This window comes from Chrysochloris asiatica, unplaced genomic scaffold, assembly GCF_000296735.1.
Source record: "Chrysochloris asiatica unplaced genomic scaffold, ChrAsi1.0 scaffold00200, whole genome shotgun sequence".
Classification (NCBI taxonomy): domain Eukaryota; kingdom Metazoa; phylum Chordata; class Mammalia; order Afrosoricida; family Chrysochloridae; genus Chrysochloris; species Chrysochloris asiatica.
The window spans coordinates 3,325,973-3,352,244 of record NW_006408718.1 but is presented as its reverse complement, the minus strand read 5'-3'; the positions used below and the strand labels follow the sequence as shown (position 1 = coordinate 3,352,244).

Below are 26,272 nucleotides of genomic sequence, written 5' to 3'. Positions count from 1 at the left end.
TGGTGTTGGAGGAGAATATTGAAAGTGCCATCGGCTTCCAAAAGAACTAACAGATCTGTATTGGAAGAAGTGCAGCCAGAGTGCTTCTTGAAGATCAGGATGGCCAAACTTTGTCTCTCATACTTAGGACATATTATCAGCAGGGACCAGTCACTGGAGAAGGATATCATGTTTGGTAAGGTGGAGGGTCAGAGAAAAAGAGGAAGACCCCCAGCGAGATGGATTGGCAAAGTGGCTGCATCAATGCACTCAAGCGTGGCAATGATTGTGAGCTTGGCCCAAGACCCGGCAGTGTTTCATTCTGTTGGGCATAGGATCACTATGAGTTGGTATCGTCTCGATGGCACCTAACAACAACAACATATGCGTGTGAAAGCTGGATAATGACTAAGGAAGACCATAGAAGAATTGATGTATTTGAATTGTGGTGTTGGTGAACAATACTGGATGTACCATAGGCTGCCAGAATAACAAACGTCTGTCTTGGAAGAAGTACCTTTAGAATGCTCCTTGGAAACCTCACATACTTTGGACATGTTATCAGGAGGGACCAGTCCCTGGAAAAAGGATATCATGCTTGGCAAAGTGGAGAGTCACTGAGAAAGAGGAAGACCCCCAAAGAGATGAGTTAACACAGTGTCAGCAACAATGGGTTCAAACATCATCATTGTGAAGCTGGTGCCGGACGGGACAATTTTCATTGTATTGTGCATAGGGTCATTATGAATCAGAACTGACTGCATGACATCTAACAACAACAAATGCAAATGTTCATTGATTAAAGAATTATAACATGATGTGAAAACTACGTTGAAAGAGTACCTTTTCCATTTTTACTAGACAACGATTATATTAAGTGTTACTTTAGTTATTAGTAAAAGTTTTAACATAAACAGATTAGGTCTAGAGATAGGACTGTAATAAAAAGGTATATAACAGTGCTCGCCTGGGTCACTGTTGAGACTTCCTGCAGAATGAAAATCAGAAGTATATCTTAAAGGTTGACCAAGGCGTCCTGGTGTGGCGCTGTGGGCTAATGCGTCAGACTCAAAGTCATTTGAACTGCAAGGTTGGTGGTTCAAGTTCACCAGCTGCTCCTCGAAAACCCTATACAGGGTCACTATGGGTCGGAATCGACTCAACGGCACTAAACAACAACAACAAAATTTAAAAAAAAAAAAAAAATGGAGTCCTGGTGTGGCACTGTCAGATAAGCGCTGGCTCCCAAGGTCAGTTTGAATTGTAAGGTCAGTAGTTCAAACTCACCAGCCACTCCTCAGAAACCTTATATAGGGTCATTATGAGTTGGAAACGACTCAACGGCACTTAACAACAAAATGAAAATGTGCTGTAAGCAGCTCTGTATGTAGCTATCAAACCAGCAGTCAGGATGTTCTGGAAAGGACCAGAATACCTGTGGAACCCTAGCTAGGGAGCTGCAGCCAGCTTGACATGGTTTACTTAAAGGAAGGAGAGATGGGGTCCTTTGTACCTCCTGTTAGTACTACTATTGGTGTAATAAATTTCATCAAGTGTATTAGGAATCTGGACTTCTGGTGTGGTGCTGTAGGATCTGGACTGGACTGCAAAGCACAATGTCGGCAGTGCACACCCATCAGCCGCTCCTCAGAAACCCTGTACAGGAATCGACTTGACGGCACTTAACAACAACACCATCTTAACAATCTAGGACAGTTTTCCACAAAACAAAATCCAGGGATTCATTTTGTAACTTTTACTAGGAAATAACAGAATTAAGAGAAAAATTTTTTTATGCTACAAACTGAGCAAAATCAGAATTAGCAAATATAATGATAAACCTGAATATAGGTTAGGCAGTCATCATTTCCTGAGAAAGAGGATGGTCTTAAGTTAAGATCTTGAAATAAAAGTGAAATTTTAATTACTGGAAAAGAGGAAGGTTGATAGCAAAGCAGAGAGAGCACCGTGTCTGTTTCTTCCTTTAGTAAATTCTAAGGCTGTAAATGTTGAATGAAATATGAGTGAATAATGGGTTAATATACCCAGACTTGCGGGACTCAATCTCTTAGGAGAAAAAGAGAAGTAAAGCAATAATTGCACGATCGTGTCATAATGGGCTGTCACACTGATGTAGTGTAACCCATTACATAGTGTTACAGGGTAATGCTGACCCATGAGAGAAAATCATCTGCTTCTGCTTAGAGCGAGCTGGGGTTTTCAAGATGAGCAGGCGCGTGTGGTGCTATAGTCTAAGCACTGGAATACTAACCCTGTTACCCACAAGTTCAGCAGTTCAAACCCACCAGCTGCTCCCCAAAACTCTATTCAGGGTGGCTATGAGTTAAAACGGACTCCAAGGCACACAATGGCACAAGAAGGGTTAAAGAACAATTTGTTGTGTTGAATAGGTAGAAATAGCATTCCAGGCCAAGTGAACAATGTTCTGTAATTCCAGGAACATGACACTGCATAGCCTGTTTGAGGGACTCTCAATCTTTAGAGAGCCCTGGTGGCACAGTGGTTAAGCACTCAGCTGCTAACCAACAAGTCAGTTGTTTGAACTCACCATCCACTTCTCAGAAGAAAGATATGGCAATCTGCTTCTGTAAATGTGACATCCTTGGAAACCCTGTGGGCTCATTCTGCTCTGTCCTATAGGGCTGTCGTGAGTTGGAATTGGCACAATAGCTTTGTTACACGGGAGTGGGAGATTTGAGATGAAGTGTGGGAATTAAGCATTAAAAAAAAGTACAGATGCTGTATCTTTTTAATATAGGCACACTAATTCTGTTCAGCAAATACTTGTTGAACATGTATTATGTGTCAGGCACTGATCTAGCAGTGGTTAAACTTTGGTAAATGAAATAGGAACTGGTTTACACAACCTCTCACATGGCCTGCAGTCCGATGACTAACATTGCTAAGTATGTAAGCCCCTGGGACACAGCCCGCTAAATGCTAAATAATATAGGTGAGTGCTGTTGGTAAAGCAACCTAGATGAATGACGACAAAGTCAGACTTGTGACCTAAATGGCTGAATGGTAAATAAGACTTGGTGAGGATATGTACAGGGGCTAGAAGAGAGGGAAACTGGTAACCTTTTGGGCAGAGGAAACAAGTTGAATATGTGAAGACACAGAGAAGAGAAATAGCATCTCACTTTTCTCAACCAAACCCCTGACTCCACCCTTAGGGTTATGCAGGCCACGCTCCCCACAGCCTGCTGACCCTTTAAATCCGTCAGTTAAAATCATATCAGACTTCTGTGCATAACCCTCCCCGGCTTCCCGTCTCTCTCAAAGTAAAATTCACAGTTTCACTATGACCTAGAGTCCTATAGGATACGTGATGTCATCTCACCCTTACCCTGGCTTACTTCATTCCAGCTACACTGGCTTCTTTACTGTCCCTCAAACATCCCATATGCCATTGCACACCAGTCTTAGCACAGGCGGTTCCTTCTAGAAGGTTTCCCCAGATATCTGCTGGGGACACTCTGTTCAGTCACAGAGGCTGCACTGAGAAGACTTTGTGAAACAGCAGGCCCCTTAGCACACCATAATTATCAACGGCTCTCCTTTCTTCACCATCAACCTGAGATAAATTTGATATAGTCATTGCTGTCACTAGATCCAGCACCATGACAACAGGAACTTCATGCAGCCCCCCCCCTTTTTTTTCACTGCTGCTTTGCATATAATAAACAATCAATGTTGAATTCTACATAGGAGGTTATGGGTATGTTTTCTTTTACTTTCTCATCTTTGTGTCTTCCTGGACACCCAAGTATTGGGTAAATTTATGTAGTAATTATTAAATCCAGCTGAATTTTCAATTATGTTTTTAGCATGTATTCTTTGTAGCTTAAAATTTCCTTCTTAATTGTTTAGCTACTCATAAAAGCCTATCTCTATTCACAGTATTATTTTTTGCTGTGCTTTAAATTTCTAGATTTGTTTTTGTTTTGTTTTTAATTCTTTTGATCCTGCGGTTTGTCAGAGTAATGGCATGTGTGAATCGCTGATTTTTTACTTGTATAAATTAAATATTATAGTATTAATAAAAATATAACACATAGGTATTTTGTAACTAGTTGTCTTTCCAAAAACATGAAATATCATTAAAAATTATGCTTTTGCCTATTCTTCACCCAGTCATAGGAAGAGCCACAATATATTCAATTATCCAACTGCTATATATTTCAATTATTTTAAATAGTACAATTATACACTATTGTGAGTTCTAAAAAAAACACGTTGGGAAGATAGCAAGTCACAGTTTACCTAAAGTACATGTGCTAAATATGACCAGCCTGGATAAATGCTAATTATCCCATTCTCTTATTCCTCATCCGATTTGCTGTTATCTCCACTTTGTACAACTTCTGTCACTCCCACCTTCCCTGAGAAAGCCTCATCTGGGTAGTCGCAAGCTGAAGACAGTCACAGATGAGCAATTAGGTGGTTGGTTGTTCGTTGCAAACTGGCGGGAAGGGAGAGTAGCAGTGGTGGTCAGAGTGATTTGGTACCAGACTTTATGTCCTGTTGTTTGGTAAGGAGCCCTGGAGATGCAGTGGGATAAGCGTCGGGCTGTGAACGGAAAGGTTTGAGCTCACCAGTAGATGAGACAGTCTGCTTCTGTAGAGATGCACAGTCTGGGAAACCCTAGGGAGCACTTCTCCTCTGCCCTATGGGTGGCTCTGAGTCGGAAGTCACCTGACTGTAATGTTAGCGTCTGTTAGTGTCTACACACCACCTGACTCGCCAGCTCCTTCCCTGTCTTCTCTTTCCTTTGCTTTGCTTCTTTTTTTCCATCCATTCACCCTAGTCCTGTAGCTAATGAGCACATGTCAAATGCAGGTATTAATATTTAGGTTATGAATTAGAAGCACAGTAAAACATGAAGCATTAAAAATGTAAGGATTGCTTATGTGTCAAGAATATAAAGTCTTTTCTCTTGCCAAAATTATAGGGGATGGAGTGTTAGATCTCTCTACAAAGAAAACCAGCATAAAATCTGAAGAATCGTCCGTATGTGATCCTCCTTCTGAAAATTCAATGGCTGGGTAAGCAATATCTGGGAATTACTATTCAATACTAATGTTCAGCGATCTCTGCAGAAAGTCAGTACCATTCTGAGTAGATTTACTTAGTTTCTGGTAGAATTTTTGTCACTCATAAGTATGTCTCTCTCATACTTTTCATTTGTCCTCTCTCTTTCTGTTTTCTTCTTTCTGTTAAAGAAAAGTTATCAGAACAATCACCAAACTTTAGTTCATGTTGCTAAAATGAACTACCGACTTAATCATAGACTGCCAACAAAGAAGCAGGACGAGTAAAGAACAACTGTAAATGTCCAGGAGGAAATTTTAAGGAAAATATTTAATGTCAGTGTTTAGTTTTTAAACAAAGGACAAATTCTAAAAGTACTGTACTTAATCATTCTTCAAGCTAGCTCATAGTGTTCACCTTTTTTTTTCCTTATGCTTTAGGTGTGGTGGCAAACCTAATTTAATTTTTCATAATCACCACATAGAGACCTTTCATGTTTTGAAAGCTGTCATTAAATTAATTGATATGAGACAATTATGAAATGCTGTTCTGTTGAATTCTTGGATTCACTTTTTTTGTTTTTATTTATTTATTTGTAGCTTTTGCATCTTCCCATTAACTAAAAAAGCTTAGGAAGCTTTTTGTCACATTTAAATCTTAGATATCAAGTATTATTTGTTTCAACCAAGGTTGTAGTAGCATTTGAATCATAAGTTACAATGAACTTTCCATTTGAGGAACTTCAAAAATTACAGTGATCCATACATTAGAAATAGAAATAGCATTTAGACTACCTGAAACAACTCATTTGATTCAAATATGATTTATCAACTTATTTCAAATGTTAGGTTTTTGTCTAGAGAAAATTTAGTCTGTGGAAATATGGGATGTTTGTGTTTGGTAATATTCTTTCTGCTACAAATTTCCTTGAAAGGGGTTGACTCTTTTATTACTTGTTTAGCGGTAACGTCACGTTTCTACTAACAAAAACTCCTTTAGGGTTTGGGTATTTTTTTTAATCATGGAACACTAATTATGCAAATACAAATTATCAGTGTTGCTCTGCAAGCATCTGTCAGAGGACTAGCAACATCCTGAGACTATTTTTACAAATACTGAGTTAGGACTTTAAGTTCTTGGAAGGTCTGCCCGTTGAGGCCACCGTATGATTGACACATTGTCCTACCAGGACTGTAGCGTTTGCTTTGATAAGGAGTAACTACTACATCTCACAGACATAAAAGTGTCATAAGCAGTGATGTTACCTAAGCAAGGAGTATAATAAAGGAGTGGACCCTCCCCTTCCATAGCTGTGTGAGAGTCTCTCGTGCATCAGTTTACCATCGTTTCATTCCATCCATCCAGGGGACTACACAGAAACAGAGAGGACTATGTGGAAAGAAGTGCTGAGTTTGCAGATGGTTTGCTCTCAAAAGCTTTGAAAGACATTCAGTCTGGAGCACTGGACATAAATAAAGCAGGCATACTTTATGGCATACCTCAAAAAACTTTACTTCTCCACTTAGAAGCCTTACCAGCAGGGAAGCCTGCACCTTTTAAAAACAAAACTCGCGATTTCCATGATAGTTACTCATATAAAGACAGTAAAGAAACGTGTGCGGTGCTGCAGAAAGTAGCCTTGTGGGCAAGAGCTCAAGCAGAGCGCACAGAAAAAAGTAAACTCAATCTACTTGAAACCTCAGAATTAAAATTCCCAACTGCTTCCAGTTACCTCCATCAGTTAACTCTACAGAAAATGGTTACTCAATTTAAAGAAAACAATGAAAGCCTACCATATGAACCTTCAAATCCTACTGTACAGTTAAAAATTCCTCAGCTACGAGGGAGTTCTGTCTCAAAGCCACAGCCCGATGGTTCTGGCCTGCTGGATGTTATGTATCAAGTCTCTAAAACCTCCTCAACCCTAGAAGGATCAGCTCTCCAAAAACTGAAAAATATCCTCCCTAAACAGAACAAAATCGAATGTTCTGGGCCCGTAACTCACTCAAGTGTTGACTCTTATTTTCTACATGGGGACCTCTCTCCTTTGTGTCTTAATTCAAAAAACGGAACACTGGATGGCACCTCTGAAAACACTGAAGATGGGCTGGATCGAAAAGATAACAAGCAACCCAGGAAAAAACGGGGTCGCTACCGGCAGTATGACCATGAGATCATGGAAGAGGCGATTGCAATGGTGATGAGTGGGAAAATGAGTGTTTCCAAAGCACAAGGAATTTATGGGGTACCTCATAGCACTTTAGAATACAAGGTAAAAGAAAGATCTGGAACACTGAAGACCCCTCCGAAGAAGAAGCTCCGATTAGCAGACACTGGGTTATACGATCCGACAGATTCAGGGACTGGCGGCTGCAAAACCAGCAGCAAGCCTGTGTAGATTACTGGTTAGGAAACCGTATGTGCGTGCGCGTGAGTGTGTGTGTTTGCGTGTGTATGTGCAAAGGTGTGTGTTTGTGTGTCTGTATACACACGTGTGGGGATTACAAATGCTCACTCTGACAGGAGACATGAAATTTTACAGTTCAAAAACCACTTACATGCCTTTTGAAAAAAAAAAAAAAAAAAAGTTTTATTCAGGGTTTTCACTGTGGACAGAATTATATAGTTGCTTACTTAATTCTGATAGTTTGTATCTAATCCTTGTATAAATAGGGGGAAAAGATTCAGGTTTTCTTTGGTAGTCAATAGCATAAAGCATTGTGGGCAAACAAGTCTTTGTCAAGTGGAACATTTTTATTGGTGAAAGACCACTCCAGCCATTCAGTTGAACCAACTTGTAATGGAAATCCGATCGATATTTATCGTTTGTAAACATTTTTACATGAGACAGTTACAACTTAATTGTAAGTACATCAAGCAAAGTTTAAATGGACAGCTATCTCCAGACTAAGAAAAATTAAAACACACAGTATTCGTCTACTACAGTGCATTCTATGAAATACAAAATGCACTCAAGTGCATCCACCCGGAGTAGAAAAGAAAACCTTAAATAAGATGTATAATGAAATTTAATATTTATCATTTAATAGTTGATTTAGCAGGAAGTTGGGGTTTATATAAATAAAAGAAAGAAAGAAACAAAACGGATACATAGTTAACCCCAACAGCAATAGAACCCTTTAAGATAGGATGGAATACTAAGAACAAAAAATATTTTAAATTTAATTATTAAAATAATTTCATTTCATTCTTCATTTGAAAAATAAGCTAACGTGTAAGGTTAGAAAAGAAAGTTGGAATGCAACTTAGAGCATGTTTATAATGTGCACAGAAAAAAAGCTTGAGAATGGTCATTTTGGTTTCAATGTGCTGGTGAGTTGATGTTATGACTACTTTAAATTTTAAGGATTGTGACACACGCCTACTATTGAAGAACCTCAGTGTAACTTTAATATATTTGCTGCTGTGACATTTCAAAACATTTTCAGTTTATCAAAATGAATTACAGACTTCATTTTGGTGGGCGATACATTATCATTTTGCTAATAACCAAATTTGCAGTTTGTTCAGGGTCTTGAATAGATTTACAGATATTTAACACTGAAGCTGTTTTGAACTTTCAGTAATGTAAACTCTTTATTAATTGGGTAGTTAGAAACTGGGCAGTGCATTTTAATTTGTTAGACTCATAGGAGAGACCAGTTGTTTTTCTATAGCAGTTTTAAAGTGTGGCTCAGAGTATCCATGTTGGATACACGGAGGGAAAATGAAAGCATGTGTACCTCCATGGAAAGGAAAGGATGGGGACTTGCTTTATAGTTTCCGAATTCTCCATGTGCCCCTTATCTCTGTGAAAATTCAGGTTCCGATCATTTTCCTAAGCCAGTTTTCCTAGATCCAAAAGGAATACTACTTTTAGCTGAATTTTTAAAAACAAGTGCACCTTGTCAAATGCTTGTGTTTTTACACTTGTGTGTGTATTTAAGAATCGCATACACATGTCCACTAAAGAGATTTTCAGCTATGAAGTTCAAAAACTGCTTACGTATTTTTTAAAGACACTAAAGAGGAGAAAACCACACAACCAAGTAGTTATTTTGTCTCTTAGATATATTCTGAAGCCTCTTTAGCTGTTAAGGTTACCTGCTTACCAGGATATGAATCCTCTTGCTCTTTGTTATCCCCCCACCCCACCCCACCCCACCCCATGAAAATCTACATAATAGATTACAAAACAGCAGATGTCAGGGTCATCTTCCTATTTAAAGAATGAAGCCATATTTTGTGAGGGCCAGAACTTGGATTATTTAATATATTCCCCCCTCCCCCCCATTGAAAAACAAAAGTGAAAAGTGAAATAAACACTTCAGACCAATTTTATCAACCTCTATTTATACAGAATTTTACTTCCGGATCTTGGGGGTTTGAATGCATTACCTACTATTTATATTATATTGAGCTTTTTTATTCCTCACACTATATTTACATTAATAAATTGATTGAGAAGTTTATAGTAAAGGAAATCTTACAGAACACTTTTATATCATTTAAAAGATGACCTGACCAAAAACTTTACAGGATTCATAAAAATCAGGGATCATTTTGCTATTGACTTGACAGTGATCAGTAGTTTTATAGGTAATATTATAGTTAATTTGCAGCATTTTAGTACTGGTATTATTTATTTTTGGGTCAGAACTAGTAAATTAAAATATTTTTTGATAGTTTATAGATAATGATCAACCCATAACTTTTAAAAGAAACAAAGTGTTTCTAATTATTGAGTTAACTTTTGATTATCCACACAAGGAAAGGCAGGGAAATTTATGGGTTCCCCTTCTCCCCAGTGATTCTATTAAGATGTTCTATACGTTAAACTTTCAAGATACTTTATAAATTTAGTTACCAGTTACTACTTATTGACAGTTTTCTGAAAGAAAAAAAAAAAATCCAGTTTCAGCAGACTTTTAATGAAGGTGAAAGCAACCCTACTGTTGTGCTTTCTACTTATTTGAATGTTCCTCAAGTATTTTATATTTAAAAAAAAAAAAAGAAGAAAAGAAAAAACAGTGCCTCTGTTTTTAGAACTACTGCTCAGTAAAGTTGTTTAAACCATTTCTGGTAGCTAATGACAATTTTATATTAAATTGTATACTAACTTTAGTGAGACTGATTTTTTTAGTTGTTTACAGTACAAATACTTGTATTTGTTTTTTAATTGCAGTATTTCCATTGTCGCAGTAATTTAGTAAAACTCTGTGGCTGCCTTGATTTTTGACAGATTTTGTTAATATAAACTGATTGTTAGGCAATTAGTTATATTTATGCATAAATCAATTGCACTATAATTCATGAATTATTTATTACAATATTTTCTAATGAATTCATGTATCTGTCTTGTGTTGTAAATGTACTGTAATTCTGTTTCTACTTTGTGTTGTTATATATCTAAATCTGATTGTATGAATTTTAATTGTTCAGTTACTGTGTTTCTAGGTTGTAATTTGTAGTAAAGCACTTCAATGCTTTTGCACATAAATTTACAACACTGTTGGTGTGTGGTTGATTTACTCATTCAGTAAAAGAAAAACAAAAAAGCAAAGAAAAACACCTGACTACACTGACTTCTTTGATTCCTTTAGGAAGCAGTTTCATTAACCTTCACCTTAGACATTTGCTTTCTCTGAAGAAATATTCCAACACCAAGACTTGTAATGGATGGAATGGACAATGTGCACAGAATAGGCAGGATGTTTTAGACAATAAGCAGGTGTAGATCATAAAACTGGTCAACATTCAAAACAAGGCATCTATGGGAAAAGACAAATTTAGAACCTTGCTACAGTCACTTGGGAATAAACTCTCGGTTTGAGATGTTTATGTGTGGTTATCTACTCTAGGGTTATATGATAGATTTTTCTTTGGGACACCAACATGCAATAAATGCAAGACAGGGGTGGGGAATGAATCAGGCAAGCATATGGCGGGGTTCTGCAAGAACTTAGATCCAAATCTAATATCCTAATAATTAAGCAGTTTTTCATATAGCACTATGAAAATGCTCCAAGGGGTGTGGTATATTTGAATGGGATGCGATATATATTTGAAATACCATTAATTTAAACAATAAATGGAATCAAGAACATTTTTCTTCTAAAGCACAAACTTGGAATGTCAGAAAAGGAATATCAAATCTTTTCGTGGTTATCATAAGAATTTTGAGTTTTATCAGCTTGAAATTATAACATTACTCAGAATACCTGAATCTAGTCTATTAGTTTTTATTGTTTTTATTTTATACATGGCTTTACTAACAGGAAAAAAAAAAAAAACAAGAAAACAGCCCTTTTCAGCATTTTGGGGATTTTTTTCTGAAAGGATATTAATCTTTAAAATACAGTATTAGATTTTTTTTTTCCCTGAGAAACATGTAATTTCTCTCTTCAGTTGTTAGTTAACAAATATAGGCCACAAGAAAAATTTAAAGAAATCTTCTGTGTTTTCTTTCGCTTAAGTGGAAATTACAATTTTTAATGTGCTGAGAAAGAGTAAGTTATTACCTAACTTTAATGTTGATAGCTATCATTTCCCTCGCCTTTGTCCTCAACATATAGCTTTTGAATCTTCCAACAGTGACTCTTTGGAGTCGCTTTACTCTCCCAACAATGATAAAATTTATCTTTTAAAAAATATTTTCTAAAACGAAAGGATGGTTATGTCTAGTCTTCATCTGTCTAGGAGCAGCAGTGGACTGAAAAAAGGTTTTATGTAACTTCCTAACTTCTCACTTTGTGTCATAGACGCCTGATGTTAAGTCACATGCATTAGTCAGACTTTGTTTAAACTAGCAAAGGTTTGTTTGGGCATTTAAATCCTGGACACATGTTCATCAAATATTTTAAATTTGATGTTTTTGCTACTCTAAGAATCTAATTCTACAACATGTAAATGGAGTATTGCCTACTTTATCTATGCATAGATTATGCCAATTTTAGGATATAGAGTAAAAGATTAATTCCTCTCTTAATTCTAAAAGAAAGTCTTTTAATGTTTAATATATACAATAAATCTTCATTTAAATAAAGTACCTTCTTCAGAAGCAATTCATAATCAGCATATCCCAATTCCAATCTTAAATAAAATTTCTTGGAGCCGGGCACTGTTAACAACAACAAATCTAAGAAAACATGATTTAGAAGGCTAGTTTCATGTACAGAGTTTGGTGATCTGTTTAATTAAAATAGATACTTTTCTGAAACAGAATTCTTTAATATATTTTGTTCCTCTTACTGCTGGCATTGGATTAAAATTTTTTTTTGTAGATTTCTACACTGGTTGCTAAGCAATCCTGGGTCTTAGTTAAAGTTAGATTCATGTTAGTTTCTGCAGTGGGACATTTTCCAGCATTTGAAATTAAATAATTAGGTAAGTAATGCCTTTAGTTTTGATGTAATTATTTTAGTTTTTAAAATCAATTAAAAATAGATCTTATTTTTAAATAGCTTAAATATTTAATTTTCTTATTAGGTTAAAATGCCTACAGTTTAACCTTAGGAAAGACATTCTGTTATTTATATGAAATCTACATCCCTTAATTTTACTTATGACTATGCAACGCTTTCTTTTATTAATAATTTTATTTTTACTACTTTGAAAGATATCTATTTTAAATAAAGTTAGGAGAGAATTTGCACCTACATTTTGATTGCCTGATTTGTACTAATATGGACTGATTTTTAATGATAAAAAATAACTTCTAAAATGTCCACTCTGCAAACAGAATAACTCCTGAAGCACTTCCCATTAAATATTCTTAGTATATCCAAAGCAGTAAACATTACCAATATGTAAATATGGTCATGTGTAATCAACTTTCATATTACAAAAATAGGGCATTGCTTTGACTCATATACCATATCATAAGAAATTACTTATCATCAGTGCTTCATTATATTTTTGCCAAACACTAAGTGAGATGTCACTATTGCAACACTGTTGGAGTTAGGAGCTCAGCACTACCAAAATCTCTTGTGTTCAGGCACTGTTAAGATTACATCTCCTGATGCTATTGGTATTTTTGCTATAATTTATTATTTTTGTTTGATTTTTATTTTTAGTTCAACTATTGATGCAAATTCAGAGGAAGCTACTAAAATGGAAAACGAAAAATCCGCATTAAACAAAGTTTTGGAATCTTTGTGCACACATCACCAGCAACAAATTTTGGCTCTGTTGAGATTTCTAGTTGAAGAGCAAAATGCTGCTTCTCTTTGCTGTTGTAATACATCCTATGCTGATTCTGCAGGATCTCAAAAGCCCCTAATTGAAGACGATATACATGGTCTATTTTGTACTTGTGGGAAATACAGACTGGCAGAAAGAGGGTGTGTACAAAACGAGAGACAAAGTCCTGGGTTAGCACCTCTGTCAGTCTGTAGCAAAGATTTGCATTGTTTACCTTGTCAAACTGTAGCTATTGAGCACGCTCAGACAGTAATGAGTAGAAGAGTTGCAGACTGTTATTCTCACAGGTGCTGTTCTGAATCCTTACCAAACATTCCCTCTGCCAAATCCACCTTCCCTGCTCCTACTTTGGCCAGGGAAGTGTGCGATCTCTCAGTCAACGCAAGAGATGTCTATAGCTCACGAAGTCCCTCCCCGCCACCTTTGTCACCCGTACAGACTGAAGAATTTGAAAACTTGAAAGGTGTTACGTACGAGTTTTCAGTCATAGAAAACAACGAACTTCAAACAAACACTAACCAGCCGCCATCTCTTATACCAGTGGAAGTCTTCAGTGACAAAGACAATCCTGAGGGTAAAATGCATCAAACTAAAGCATCCATCAACTCCAGTGCTTGTCTCTCAGGAGACAGTAGTCATTGTTCTGCAAATCAGGAAAACGGTGAAAACAGTATAATTTTTCAAGATTTAATGGATCGTATTAATGAGAAATTAAAGTCAATAGAAACTACAGATACAACAAACTTTCTAAAGTTATCTAGTGGTGATTGCAATTCAGAGAATGATTTAAAATTGGGAGATTTAATAACCTCTCTCTTGCACAATGCAAAGGCCAATGATTATAGTTTTATGGGATTGCTGAGTCAGCATGATAAAAAAGTAGAAAATAAAATCATTCAGACAAGATTTCGAAAGCGGCAAGAAACCTTGTTTGCCATGTACAACTCTCCCAATTCATCCATATTTAGGCGGCAGTCTCTACAGATTAAAAGAGAACTGGCTAGTCTTGATGGGAATTTTATAAGAAAAAGCCTTACTGAGAAAAATTCAAGGAAATTCATGCACAACTGTGACATCTTTTCAGCGGACAAGGAAGAGACCTATTGTTGCAAAGGGCCTTCCGTACAACATTTTGAAAGCCATCAAGATACAGATTCTGAAGAAACATCATTTTCACCAGATTGTGCATTACCATCATTGCAACTTCCTCTTCATAGTTTAGAAAGTAACTTGGCTTTTGATACGCTTTCTGAAAGCTTTAAAACAACTCCTGCAAAAAAGAGCATAAGAAATCCAGAGGAGAAATCTGCAGCTGGGAGAAAAAAACTGCAAAATTATAGGGAGAACCCAAAATTAGAGGACATTCATACTCCGAAAAGTGATGTTCCTGGACTTTTGAGCAGAACGAAACGAAATATTGTGCCTCCAGGGTGGTATTCGATATATGTGACAAATAATTTTGTATTTAAAAAAACTCCGAAGGCTAAAAAAGTATCTGAATCTACACCAAAAAAAGATACAGTGACAAATATTCAAATTGAAAGCGCTCACAATATAGACCTAAACAAAATTGCAATGCATTCTAATTTACAAGTTGTTGTCGAGCGCTTGGAAGATACAATAAATATGGCCCAGAAGTCCAGGGATAATAATCAGCCACTACCAGAAGGATATAAGGCATCCAAGAACCTTATAGAAGATGCCCATGGCACAGACCAGAATGCTGATCGAAATGTGACTCTTAGCTTGAGTAGACTGGCAGGCAGTGAGCAGGGTTTATCAGAACGGCTTCTGACCTCCCTGGGCCTGAATAATAAAAGACTTGATCATCTGAAAAGGTCATCTGTTTTAGATACAGGTAGCTTGATTTCTAGGGTTGAAAATGTGCCAACAAAATATGAAGGCCTTGAAAGTTGTTCTTCCAATTATTCTAGTCCTGTCAAACTCATGTATCTATCTGAAGTTAAAAGCAGTGAAGGAGTCAAATATATTTTAACTTCAGTTGGTCCTTCTCAGTCAAAAACTCATCTTCCTTCTGAAAAACGTCCAATTCACCATGCAATTGAAAAGCAAACAGAACCAAATGAGGATATCCCCAAAACTAACTTTGAACAGTATAGCTCTAATCGTAATGGCATTGATTCTCCTCAAGGAGAACTAAGCAAATATAACTGTGCAAAAGAAATTGCTGACTCCCCTACAACATATACAGCTGATCCAGATGGTGATCTGCCACAAGAAAAACCAAAGGAAAATTCAAGCAGTACTAGCGATACATCTTTTAAAAGAAAACCAGGTAGACCTAAAAAAATAGGTCCCCAAGTTGTAAAACAGATTAAGCGACCTATTGGAAGACCGCCCAAACGTAAACCTGATCAAACCGACATCACTCTTTGCCAAAATAAGGCCATTAGTGCTGAAGACAAAGGTCCAGAATCCCTCATCTTGGAAGTAAAAGAAGGTCTTTACAAAAAGAATATCACAGTAACTGTTATTTATGGACGGTCCAGAAGAACGAAAAGATCTGTCTCTGAAGGAAGTACAATCATAAACAATGTTATATCTTTAAACAATCATGTTGCCGATTTTTCAACAGAATATAATCATCTGAGACATATTAGAGACCCCAAAATTGAGTCGGCTCACAAAGGAAGTGTTGTATCAAGTTTGTCCACTGAAAGTGAAATTTTGGGGTCTGGCTATGAATATGTGAGACCGATCAAGAACAAGTCTGTAATACCTCACCTTTCCAAAAACATTATTCGGCCAAATCAGAAGCCTTTGACAATAATTAGGAAGCCTGGTAGACCTGCAAAAGTGAAAATCTCTGGCATATCTGTGACTATTAATAGGATTTCACCTCAGGAAAGAGAAGTAAGTATTAGCAGCTGCTTACCTCCTTTAGAACAGGAGAGTACATTAGGGAAGAAACTGCCTGAAGAAGAGTACGATCCCCAGTGTCACAAACTGGCTAGAACAAAGCACATAGAAGCTGACGTTTTAAAGAATGTATCCAAAAGTCTGGTTGCTCCCATACCTCTGAGACACTCTCTAAGGGATCGAAAACGGTCACTGCATTTTTCACACTCATTAGCATCTTCTAGATCACTTCTATGTAGAAATGCTCTGCTTCATAAATCCTGTAAACTCCTTTTGCAGAAAAGTAAAGGCTGGAAGGAAAAACATAGGCAGTCAAGGATAAAACTAGCTCCCAAAGTTACCTCAGAAGCTAGATATGCAAGGAATGCAAACAAGTGTTTAGAAGATAACACGTTGATGCCTGTTACTGAAGTATCCATGAATCCTATCATTGCACCAAACTCTTTACTCAGGTGGTGGACTGCTTCCGCTTCCAATGACTCTTTGTTAGAGGAATTAAACAATAGATTTGAGCAAATAACCAATGCTTGGGTGCAAGTGAGTGGAGATGAAGCTGAAAATTGTGTTCGTAAAAAAAGAGGACACGCTGAAAATGGTCCTTTCAAAGAAGCAAACCCATTAGAAACCTGCCTTCTAGAACTTCAAGTTTCACCTGTAAAAATGCTTTTTCAGAAAAAGTATGACTTAAATGAACTCTGTTCCTGGTTTATGCAAACAACAGAAACACATTCCCTTTCATTAGTTAGAAAAGCAAATGCTCGAAACCCTTTGGAAGTAATAAATACCAGGGGAATTAAATTACGGACCAGGCATTCTGATTTTAACAACAGCCCCTTCCGGAAGCACTTTAAAAAATTTGCACTATCCTCGCCTTCAAAATCAGCAGGGAAATTGCATATCTTGCATAAAATGGCTGGCTCTCCTATTTTAAATGTGAAAAGTCATTTAACTCTAGCCAGATTAAAAAGGTCTGAGATTAAAAGGTTGCACCACGAAAGGTGGAGAAAGAGAAAGCCGCACTGCTGGGAAGCTGGCAGTTGGAACTCTCAAAGGAGAAACATCGAGTTTTTCTGCCAGAACCAATTTCTGCCTAAGACAGAGGAAGGACCAAATGTTGCCAGCCCATCTCTCCGGAAAAGCACTGTAGGTGACCAGTTCATTTTGCCACTTAAGGTCAGGGGTGACTTTCAGCAACTTGCAGCAACGTCTGACTTCCAAATACATGCTAGTTTAGAAAGGACATTTAAGTCGGAAAGGAAAGAGAACGGAACAAATTGCTGCCAAAAAGAAGACAAGGGACCCCCACCAGGAAATGGCTGTACAAATAACTGGAGGCCCAAAACCTTCAAAGACTGTAGGATATTTTTGAGGAAGATAAACTATCTGGAACACAGAAATACTTTCAAGTTAAATCCAATCCTTTACTCTCCTGATTGCGATGCTAGTGGAAAGGAGAGTCAGACTCCAAGAGAAGACTTAAAGTGTTTGTCCTTGAGATCCCATTCTGTTAGGCAGAATTCCTTGCAAAGAGATTTTTCTAAAGAAATAGAACCTGCAAAAGCAAACAGTCCTCCTAACAATAAATGTGCTGGCCAACTGGGCGGCAGTAAATTCAGTCAATGTGTTAACTGTGACATGCATCCTTCGGGTCATTCTGTAGTCCTTAACAAATTGAGCAAAAGAAAAAGACCATCTTGGAAGACCACAGAAATGTCACCAAAAAGACATAAACGACAGTCTTGCAAGAGTGGACAAATGGCAAACTATTATTGAAAACCCAGCTAGGTAAGTTATTCTCTCATTAACTTTAAAGTTTCATTGTAGGTGCCTTGAGTCCAGAATAACAGATGGAAAAGGAACCGCTGATCCAGTTTTGACATGTTTCTAAAATATTTGGACAATCTAGTTTCTCGGCACCTAGTATGAAACTTATGAAATTAGTTGCTGCAACATACATCAGCAACGTGCCTGGTGCTGCAGTGGTTGAAGTGTAAACCCAGCAGGCACTCCATTGGAGAGAGATGAGGCAGTCTGCTTCCTTAAAGCATCCAGCCTTGAAAACCCTGTTGGGCAGTTCTACTCTGACCTATAGAGCCCTTCTGAGCCCAAATCCACCCTGTGGCAGTGAGAATGCAATATGCCAGTACACTTCCCCAAGTCCACGATTTCAAGCACATTAAAGTTCATTTAATTGAGACAGAAAACTTCTAAACATATCGTTAATGTAAAAGTTATATTCTCTGCTTTGGAATTTGGCAGATGTGGCGCACTAGAATAAGCACTAGGCCTCAAGGTGGGTTTGAACCTCAAGGTCAACGGTTCAAACTCACCAGCCACTCCTCGAAAACCCTATACAGGGTCACTGTGAATCAAAACCAACTCCACGGCATTTAACAGCAAAACAATAACAAACTTAAAGATATTTATAAATATATATATAAATTGACTTTGACATATAAATATACCCAGTAACTAACTAAAAAGTAACTACTATGTTACAAGCTGATATATTTATTCTCTTGATAGTATAAATAACAGCAAGAAGACAATGAATGTACAAAGAAGTAAAGACTAAATTGATGATGATCGTGGACATTAAGTCTAGGGTATCCGTCATACATTGACCATTTTATTGTTATCCCCTATAAGGGACCTGTACAGGTTGCAGGCTTTTCGAACGGTGTTATGAGAACAATAACTTTTTCTCACTAAACTCACAAACTTGTTGAGCACTGTTTTTCACCTCAAGACATTAAATTAGTTTCCTCAGACCTAACGACAAGGATTCCTTTCCACAATGGGGCTAACAAAGACGAGTCATCCACAGATACTTGTTAAGGCAAGCTACTACCTTCAGAGTACAAACTGAAATTTCTTTAGCAAGTGGTTATGTCCCTTACTCAGAGGTGCTAGGACCTTTAGTGCTGAAAAAACCTGCGTCCCTCAGGGAGGCCCATCACCCTTAGGACCTAGGAAACGTTGGATATAAGCCAACACAGCAGTTTCCAGCTCTGCAGTGGTGCACACTGGGTGGTGCCAGGCAGTCAGGGGTTGATGGTGCCTACTGATACTTCCCTGATGTAAAAGAGTGCCAGGTCACATTTAGAAATTTCAAGTTCTTTTATCATATGGCTTCGTTATTACTTTGCATATTTTAGGAGAGTTTTTTGGGCTTAGGGTGCTATTGGTGGTTTTATTTTTGTTACTGTTTTCCTTTATTAAGAAGCTAAAACCTTCTTAGTATTGGACCTTTTACTAAAATATTAAAAGCAGTAATTAAATCCCAGAACTTTATTTAATAGGCTAAAATACCATGGCCCAAAATAAATTTTATAGCAGAATAACTTTACAGTACCCATTTTAGTACTATCTAATACACAGTCTTAAAGATGGTCAAAATAGTCTCATTATTGAAAGATACATCAAAACTTAAAAGAATGTCTCTTGCCTTTAGGATAAGATTATAACAAAGAAAATAGCATCATAACAAATATTCTGTCAGGAAGAAAGAGGCTAATTCATTCAATAATGATTAAAAACAACTACCAAAACAGCAACTTATCATTCCCTTTAAAATCCCCACATGTATTTTGAAAGACTGTCATGATTGGAGAGTAAGGTGGAAAGTTTCATTTTTGAATTCTCTGTACCATCCTCATTTCATGCTTGTCACAGTTTACCGAAGATTGTTTGTATTCATTTTACAACAGAACCGTATTTTGTCTTTCCGGCTTCTTAACTGTTGCATCTTCCTAAGGAATAAGTCTAAAAATTATTTTAATATGATTCTTCATCCTGTAAATATAGAAGTCACCTAGAAAAGTAAAATGAAAGATGTCTTTCTATTACTTTTGCAAATTCTTTTCAAAAAATTTTTGGGGTATTTTCCCATTTTTTAGTATCATATTAAGAGTTGTTTTTTACCTACTTTTTTTCATTTTTTAAACTGCTATTTTAAACTACTCTTGACTGTTCTGCTTAAAATTGTATTTATCTTTAACTGATAACTTTCCTTGTTTATTTTTTAACATTCTTTTTTTTTTAATCAGCAAGTTCTTTTTAAATGTTATATTTATCTGATTTTTAAATGTTTTCTGAAAGTGTTAGTTTTGTTTCTCATTATTCTTGGTATTCCATACTTCTTTTTGCCTTTTTTGAAAGTGATGCTAAAATTCATGATTACTTTTATATGTGTTTCTTTTTCATAAAATAGTGACTGGAGACTTGGGTGAAACTTTTAACAACAAGACTTTTCCAGAAACATTTCTAAGGTTAATATATATAGTGAGTTATGAAATAATTTCTAATGATGAAGAGCCACGATTGTCTTGTTTTTGTACATTTTGAGATTAACTACCCAAATATAGCTTAATACATAGGAGCTTTTAAATGTATACTTCACCACATTTGTACTGCTATGTATCGGGCTGCTAATCTCAGGGTCGGCAGTTCGAAACTACCAGCTGTTCTGCGGGAGAAAGATGAGGCTTTCTGCTCCCGTGAAGATTTACAGCCTCGGAAACCCTGTACAGGGTCGCTATGAGTCGGAACCGACTCCAAGGCACATAACCACCCTACTCAGTATGGGGGTCCTAGTGTGGCGCTGTGGGTAAGCCCTAGACCACAAGGTCGGTTTGAACCGCCAATTCTGCGCTTCAAACTCACCAGCCGCTCCTTGGAAACACTATCGCTGACTTGACAGCACGTAACACCAACAATACCCAGGATAGGCATGGAAAACGGAGAAGGAGAAATGCAGTTCTAGACCAGCATACTCGTAGCTGAACAAATACTTAGTGATGGTTTAAAAGGTTGCCTTGCCATTAAAGTGAGAAAACAAGCCCTAGCCCACGGAAGAGCGTGCATTTTATATTTGAAATGTGAGACAAGATATGAGAGGATTCAAGCATGTCTTTGGCTCGTACAGAGCTCACCATCTCGTGAGGATAGAAAAGACGAGTGAGAGCATGTGGGAAAGCAACTGAACCCAGACTTAGGGAATTAGGTCGGATTCCCTATATAGTCACATCGAAGCTGAGGCTGAAGCCTAAAAGCAATCAAGAAGGAAGTGGTTCAGACAGAGCATACTGCATGTGGGCCATCTGTAGGGGGAAAGAGAGCATGGCTTGTTTGTAACATGGAGCACTCTCACTATGGTAAGTTCACTAAAGCTGAGGCATAAAATGGGACTCAGGATGGAGAGAGGGGAGAATGGCAAAAGAAAGATACAGAGAGAAACTTCCTCGATAAACTGTGAGGTTATTGCCATCAGTTAATGAAAAAAAGAACTGTTTGGGGCCCCAATGTTATAGTTGTTAGATACCATCAAGTCAGAGACCATGGGTTATGAAAGAGAATTTCTCCATAGGGTTTTCTTGGCTATGATATTTACCGAAGCATATCACCAGATCTTTCTTTCATGGAACCACTGAGTGGGTAGTGGCAGTAAGGGGGAGAAGAGTAGGTCAATTTGAAAGAGATCACTGAAGTAGAATTGTTATGTTGCAGAAAGCAGAGAAATAGCATCTGGGTTTGGACTCAGATGTAGTAGCATCCCCAATGCCCAAGGAGTTAGCTGGAGGAAGACTTGGGGTTGGGACAGATGTTGAAAATGAGAGCATTACTTACATGCCAGTGGAGACTGAAAGGTTGAGAATGACCGGGGAGCTGTGGAAATGGAGGGAAATTCCTGGCATGGTTACCGAGTACAGCGTCAGGAACAGCGCTAGAGACGTTAGTAGCCTTGGTCATGTCTCTCTTAAACCATGAGGCAAGTGGGAAAAATACATGGGAATGCAAATGAGTTTACAAGGTCATGGGCAGAATGTTGAGGATGTTATTGTTGTGGTGTTTTGTTGTGGTTTTTTTCCCTACAAAGAGAAAGGTAATTAAATAATGTGGAGTTGAGAAATGTAGATAAGGTTTAAAACATTTGTGGGGAATATTTGAGAATTACAGGCGTTCATAGCTGGGTGGTTTCGTCTTAGCTGGCAGAGTATAAGCTAGGGGAAAGGTGGGCCCGTGGATTTTAAAGTCATTGAGGTCTGGTGGCACTGTGGTTAAGCACTTGGCTGTTAACCAAAGGAAGACTTGAATCCACCACCACTCCATGGGAGAGAGATGTGGCCGTTCACTCCTACATGGGGCAATTCCACTCTATCCTAAGGGACCTCAGTGAGTTCAGAATTGATTCGACTGCAGTCAACTACAGAGTTGGATTTGGGGCTCACAAAGAGGCTTTAACAGAAGGGAAAAGAGATCAAGCCAAGAATATATTCTTTATTTTATGAAGCGATCCGGTAGCACTGTAGAATAAGTACTGGAGTGCTAACCACAAGATCAGCAGTTCAAACCCACCAGCTGTTCTTAGGGAGAAAGATGAGTCTGTCTACTCCCATAGAGATTTACAGCCTCAGAAACCCTATACAACAGGGGTTGTTGTTGTCATTAACTGCCATCAAGTCGGTTTGACCCATACCAACCCTGTGTAGGGTTTCCAAGGAGTGGCAGGGGTCGGGAGCCTTTTTTCTGCCAACACCATTTGGGTATTTATAACATCATTTGCGGACCATAGAAAATTGTCAACTTAAAAATTAGCCTGCTAGATTTCATCAAACATTTCATTAACTCACCCCTGGAGTCCTGGTGTGGTGCTGTGGGCTGATGCACTGGACTGCAAAGTCAGTTTGAACCACAAGGTCGGTTTGAACCACAGGCTCAAGCTCACTAGCTGTCACTGGAAACCCTATACAAGATCACTATGGGTCGGAACCAACTCAACGGCACTTAACAACAACAAAAAAATGTGATGGCTAGAACTGTGGTTGCCCTGGCGGGGCCAGACTCAATGATTTTCACATACCTTAAATGGCCCATGGGCCAGAAGTTCCCCACACCTGCTATACAGGGTCACTATGAGTCAGAATCAGCTGGATGGCAGTGGTTTGGTTTATGAGTTGTTGTGAAGTGTTGTCAAGTCAGTTCTGACTCAGAGCTACCCTATATAGGGTTTCCAAGGAGTGGCTGGTGAGTTGGTACCACCGACTCTATGGTTCAAACTAACTTTGCGGTCCAGTGCTTTATCCCACAGTGCCACACCAGGGCTCCTTGGTTTATGAGTTATTGTTTTGTTGTTGTTGTTAAGTGACGTCGAGTCAGTACCAACTCATAGCGGCCCTATATAGGGTTTCTGAGGAGCAGCTGGTGAGTTTGAACCTGTGGTTCAAACCGACCTTGCGGTGGAATGCTATCCTACAGCGCCACACCAGGATTCCTGATGAGTTGTTGTTGTTGTTGTTAAGTGCCGTTGAGTCTGTTACACCCATAGCAACCCTGTATAGGGTTTCCAAGAAGCGGCTGGTGAGCTTGAACCACCAACCTTGTGGATCAAAGCAACTTTGCAGTCCATCACGTTAACCCACAGCGCCACTAGGATGAGTAGTGGAGATTAAAACTTTTCTGACCATAGCACACTGTATATATTTGGGGGCAAGATGGAGAATGTGAACAGCCGGCTACAGGAGATGAATTGGAGGTTATAATGACCCAAAATGAAGTGTGGCTATTGAAAATAGTAATGTAATCCTTTTCAATACCAGTACCTTGAGTTCCCAAGCAAATATGTGCCTTTTCCTAACTGATAAATATCTGAGTGTAAAAAAGCTAACTTTGAACAGCTCAGGAAACATTTAAAACTGAAACTTTTCCGCTGGCTGTAATCACCCTAAAGCATTTTAATTGTCCCATAAAAAAACACAGAAATTTAAGTAGCCACTTTGATTTAGATTCTGATGCCATTTCGCATCAGTTCTGTTGTGTCATCGGTCCTCAGAAATGATTGAACATACTTTTTTTTTTTCTCCTCATTCAGAATTCTGATTTTCACACAGGTTTATAACCAATGGGCAATTTCCAGCTAACTGGTAGACTTCTTCAACTACAACAGTGCATCCTCCTCGGATTCTGCTCTGAACATTTCACCACATCTTCTGAGTCCTAACTCAAGATGTTCTTTCGTTTGTTTGTTTTTTAGACATACTCATATCATTTATTTTTAACACAGCAGCAAACAGATAATTAATTGTGTATTTGGTTAGCAGTGACCAATAATAAACACTTAAAAGAGTTTCCGAATCACGATCTGAGATCGCATAAGTATTTAGAATGCGGTCTATTTTCTTTTATAATAATCTATGCAGGCCTAGAATACATTATACAGTCTATGATCCAAGTGCCTTCTTGAAGCCTTCCAATGAATTTAACTTTCTTCACATAGATTTGCTATTAATCAAAGGATAGTTGGCATATTATTTCATAATTGTCCTGATTTTCATAACTTTTTCAGTAAGATTATTGTTATATGAACTGACATTAGATTGCATCATTAGCTAATAATATATTTCTCTATTAAAGTAATACATATATGAAAGAAAACTTTCAAAATTGGGGTTCTTTTTTTTTATTTTATTTTTATTGTGAATGAGTGGTGGTTTCCATGGGAGAACATCGGTTTTACAATCATCCTATCATATTTCGTTGCATTGCAATGATTACAGTGCCCTCCATGCATCTCAAGATGTGTATGATTCTTTTAAAAGTGTATGATTCAGCCAACCCTTGGCCCAGGCAATCCTTAAGCATTTTAATATAATATTGAATTTCTCCATGTGCCGTTGTTCAAAATCATAATTATCATTCGTGCAAAAACGATGAAGCATAAAGTAGATGTTTTCTGAGTTTCACTTTGATAGTAAAACATTTCCAGGTGATTCAGTCACTTTAATCTAGCTTTGGTACACAAGCATTCCCAAAGATGCATTCTAAGGACCACTAAGTCACCCAAGAGGCTCTGCATGTGACGGGTTCAGTGGTCAGATACAGTTGGGAAATGCTCAGTTCTTCCTCCCATCCTTCCAGAACCCTGGTGCCCTGTGAGCACATCAATGCACATTCCCCAGGCTTTACCACTTCCACTGATAGTGCCCCCATGGAACACACTTTGGGGAACATAACTGGGAAAACACCATTCCACACAGTTTTTTGCAAGGGTTCCTTGGAGTTTGACTGAGATATTCCCAGACAGAATGTAATGGCTGTAAAAATAGGAATTAATTTTCCATTATTCCGGGTTATAATTATCCTGCTGTCTGTAAATTGTTAGGGTAACTGAAATTAAATTTTTAGTGTTTTACAGCCTTGGGCAAAGGCTATGGGTCGGAACCGACTCGACGGCACTTAACAACAACAACAATTGACACTAAGAACACTGTGGGTAAATACTTTGAAGCCAAGGCAGATTTCATTCTGTTTGGTCTGGGTATTGAATTGGCTTTCCTGTCGAGTTCGGGACAACTGTGGTAACCATCAATTTTGGAGGCCTTTCTATCTGTCTCACAGCTCCTAGGGAGGCACTGTGGGTTAAAGTGCTGAACTGCAAAGTCGGTTTGAACCACCGCTCCTTGTAAACCCTGCATAGGGTAGCTATGAGTTGGAACCGACTCAATGGCACTTAACAACAATAATGAGAAAATATTCTACTATGAATTTGGGAAAGTGTATGCAATCAATGTCTCCAAGTATAGATCCATAATCTTAGTTTGGTACCAACTAGATGAAATGAAGAAGCTCTTAAAATTATTTAGCTCATCAGCGTCTTCTTTTTGATACAGCCTTTATATTGCAGCTTTGTTTATTGCCATTGCTTGAAGTAGAATTTTCACTTTGACTATGTTTAAAGTATTCTAATGCAATTGGGAATTTTTAATTAATATACATACTGTTTACAATTAGGTTTTGATTTTTTTCTCTATCATCATAATTTTCTTATAAACTGAGTAAAGAGAAAGTTTCAGATTTTGAAGTGTCTCTAACTTTTGCCACAATGCTTTATTAAAATATAAAACAGCTACCTTGATGATCCAGTGTGTTGATTTTTTTCCCTTAGAATTTTTCTTAAATATTTTATATCATATTGCTTTTTAAAATATTAATGAATTTTCAAGACATTCTGCTTTACTACAAATTTCCCATGTCTTTCATGAGAAAAAAAAAATATATATATATATATATATATTCATTTTTACTTAACAAACATTGGATACTTTTGATTATCCAGACATTGTGTTAAATATTACTCACAACAGAAATTTTAGAC

General features: G+C 37.6%; 1 protein-coding gene across 2 annotated transcripts in view; it reads left to right on the top strand.

Annotated features, from left to right (window-relative positions):
• LCORL (ligand dependent nuclear receptor corepressor-like) overlaps positions 1 to 26,272 on the top strand; it is a 293,246-nt gene that overhangs the window by 231,296 nt on the left and 35,678 nt on the right. Inside the window, exons 6-7 of one of the 2 annotated variants that reach the window (XM_006872488.1) lie at positions 4,955 to 5,048; positions 6,400 to 10,606. In XM_006872488.1, the coding sequence (XP_006872550.1) occupies positions 4,955 to 5,048; positions 6,400 to 7,432 (1,127 nt within the window). In that variant the 3' untranslated portion in view covers positions 7,433 to 10,606. Of the gene's footprint in view, positions 1 to 4,954; positions 5,049 to 6,399; positions 10,607 to 26,272 lie in introns of those variants that run through there. The other variant, XM_006872489.1, reaches the window with a different exon arrangement.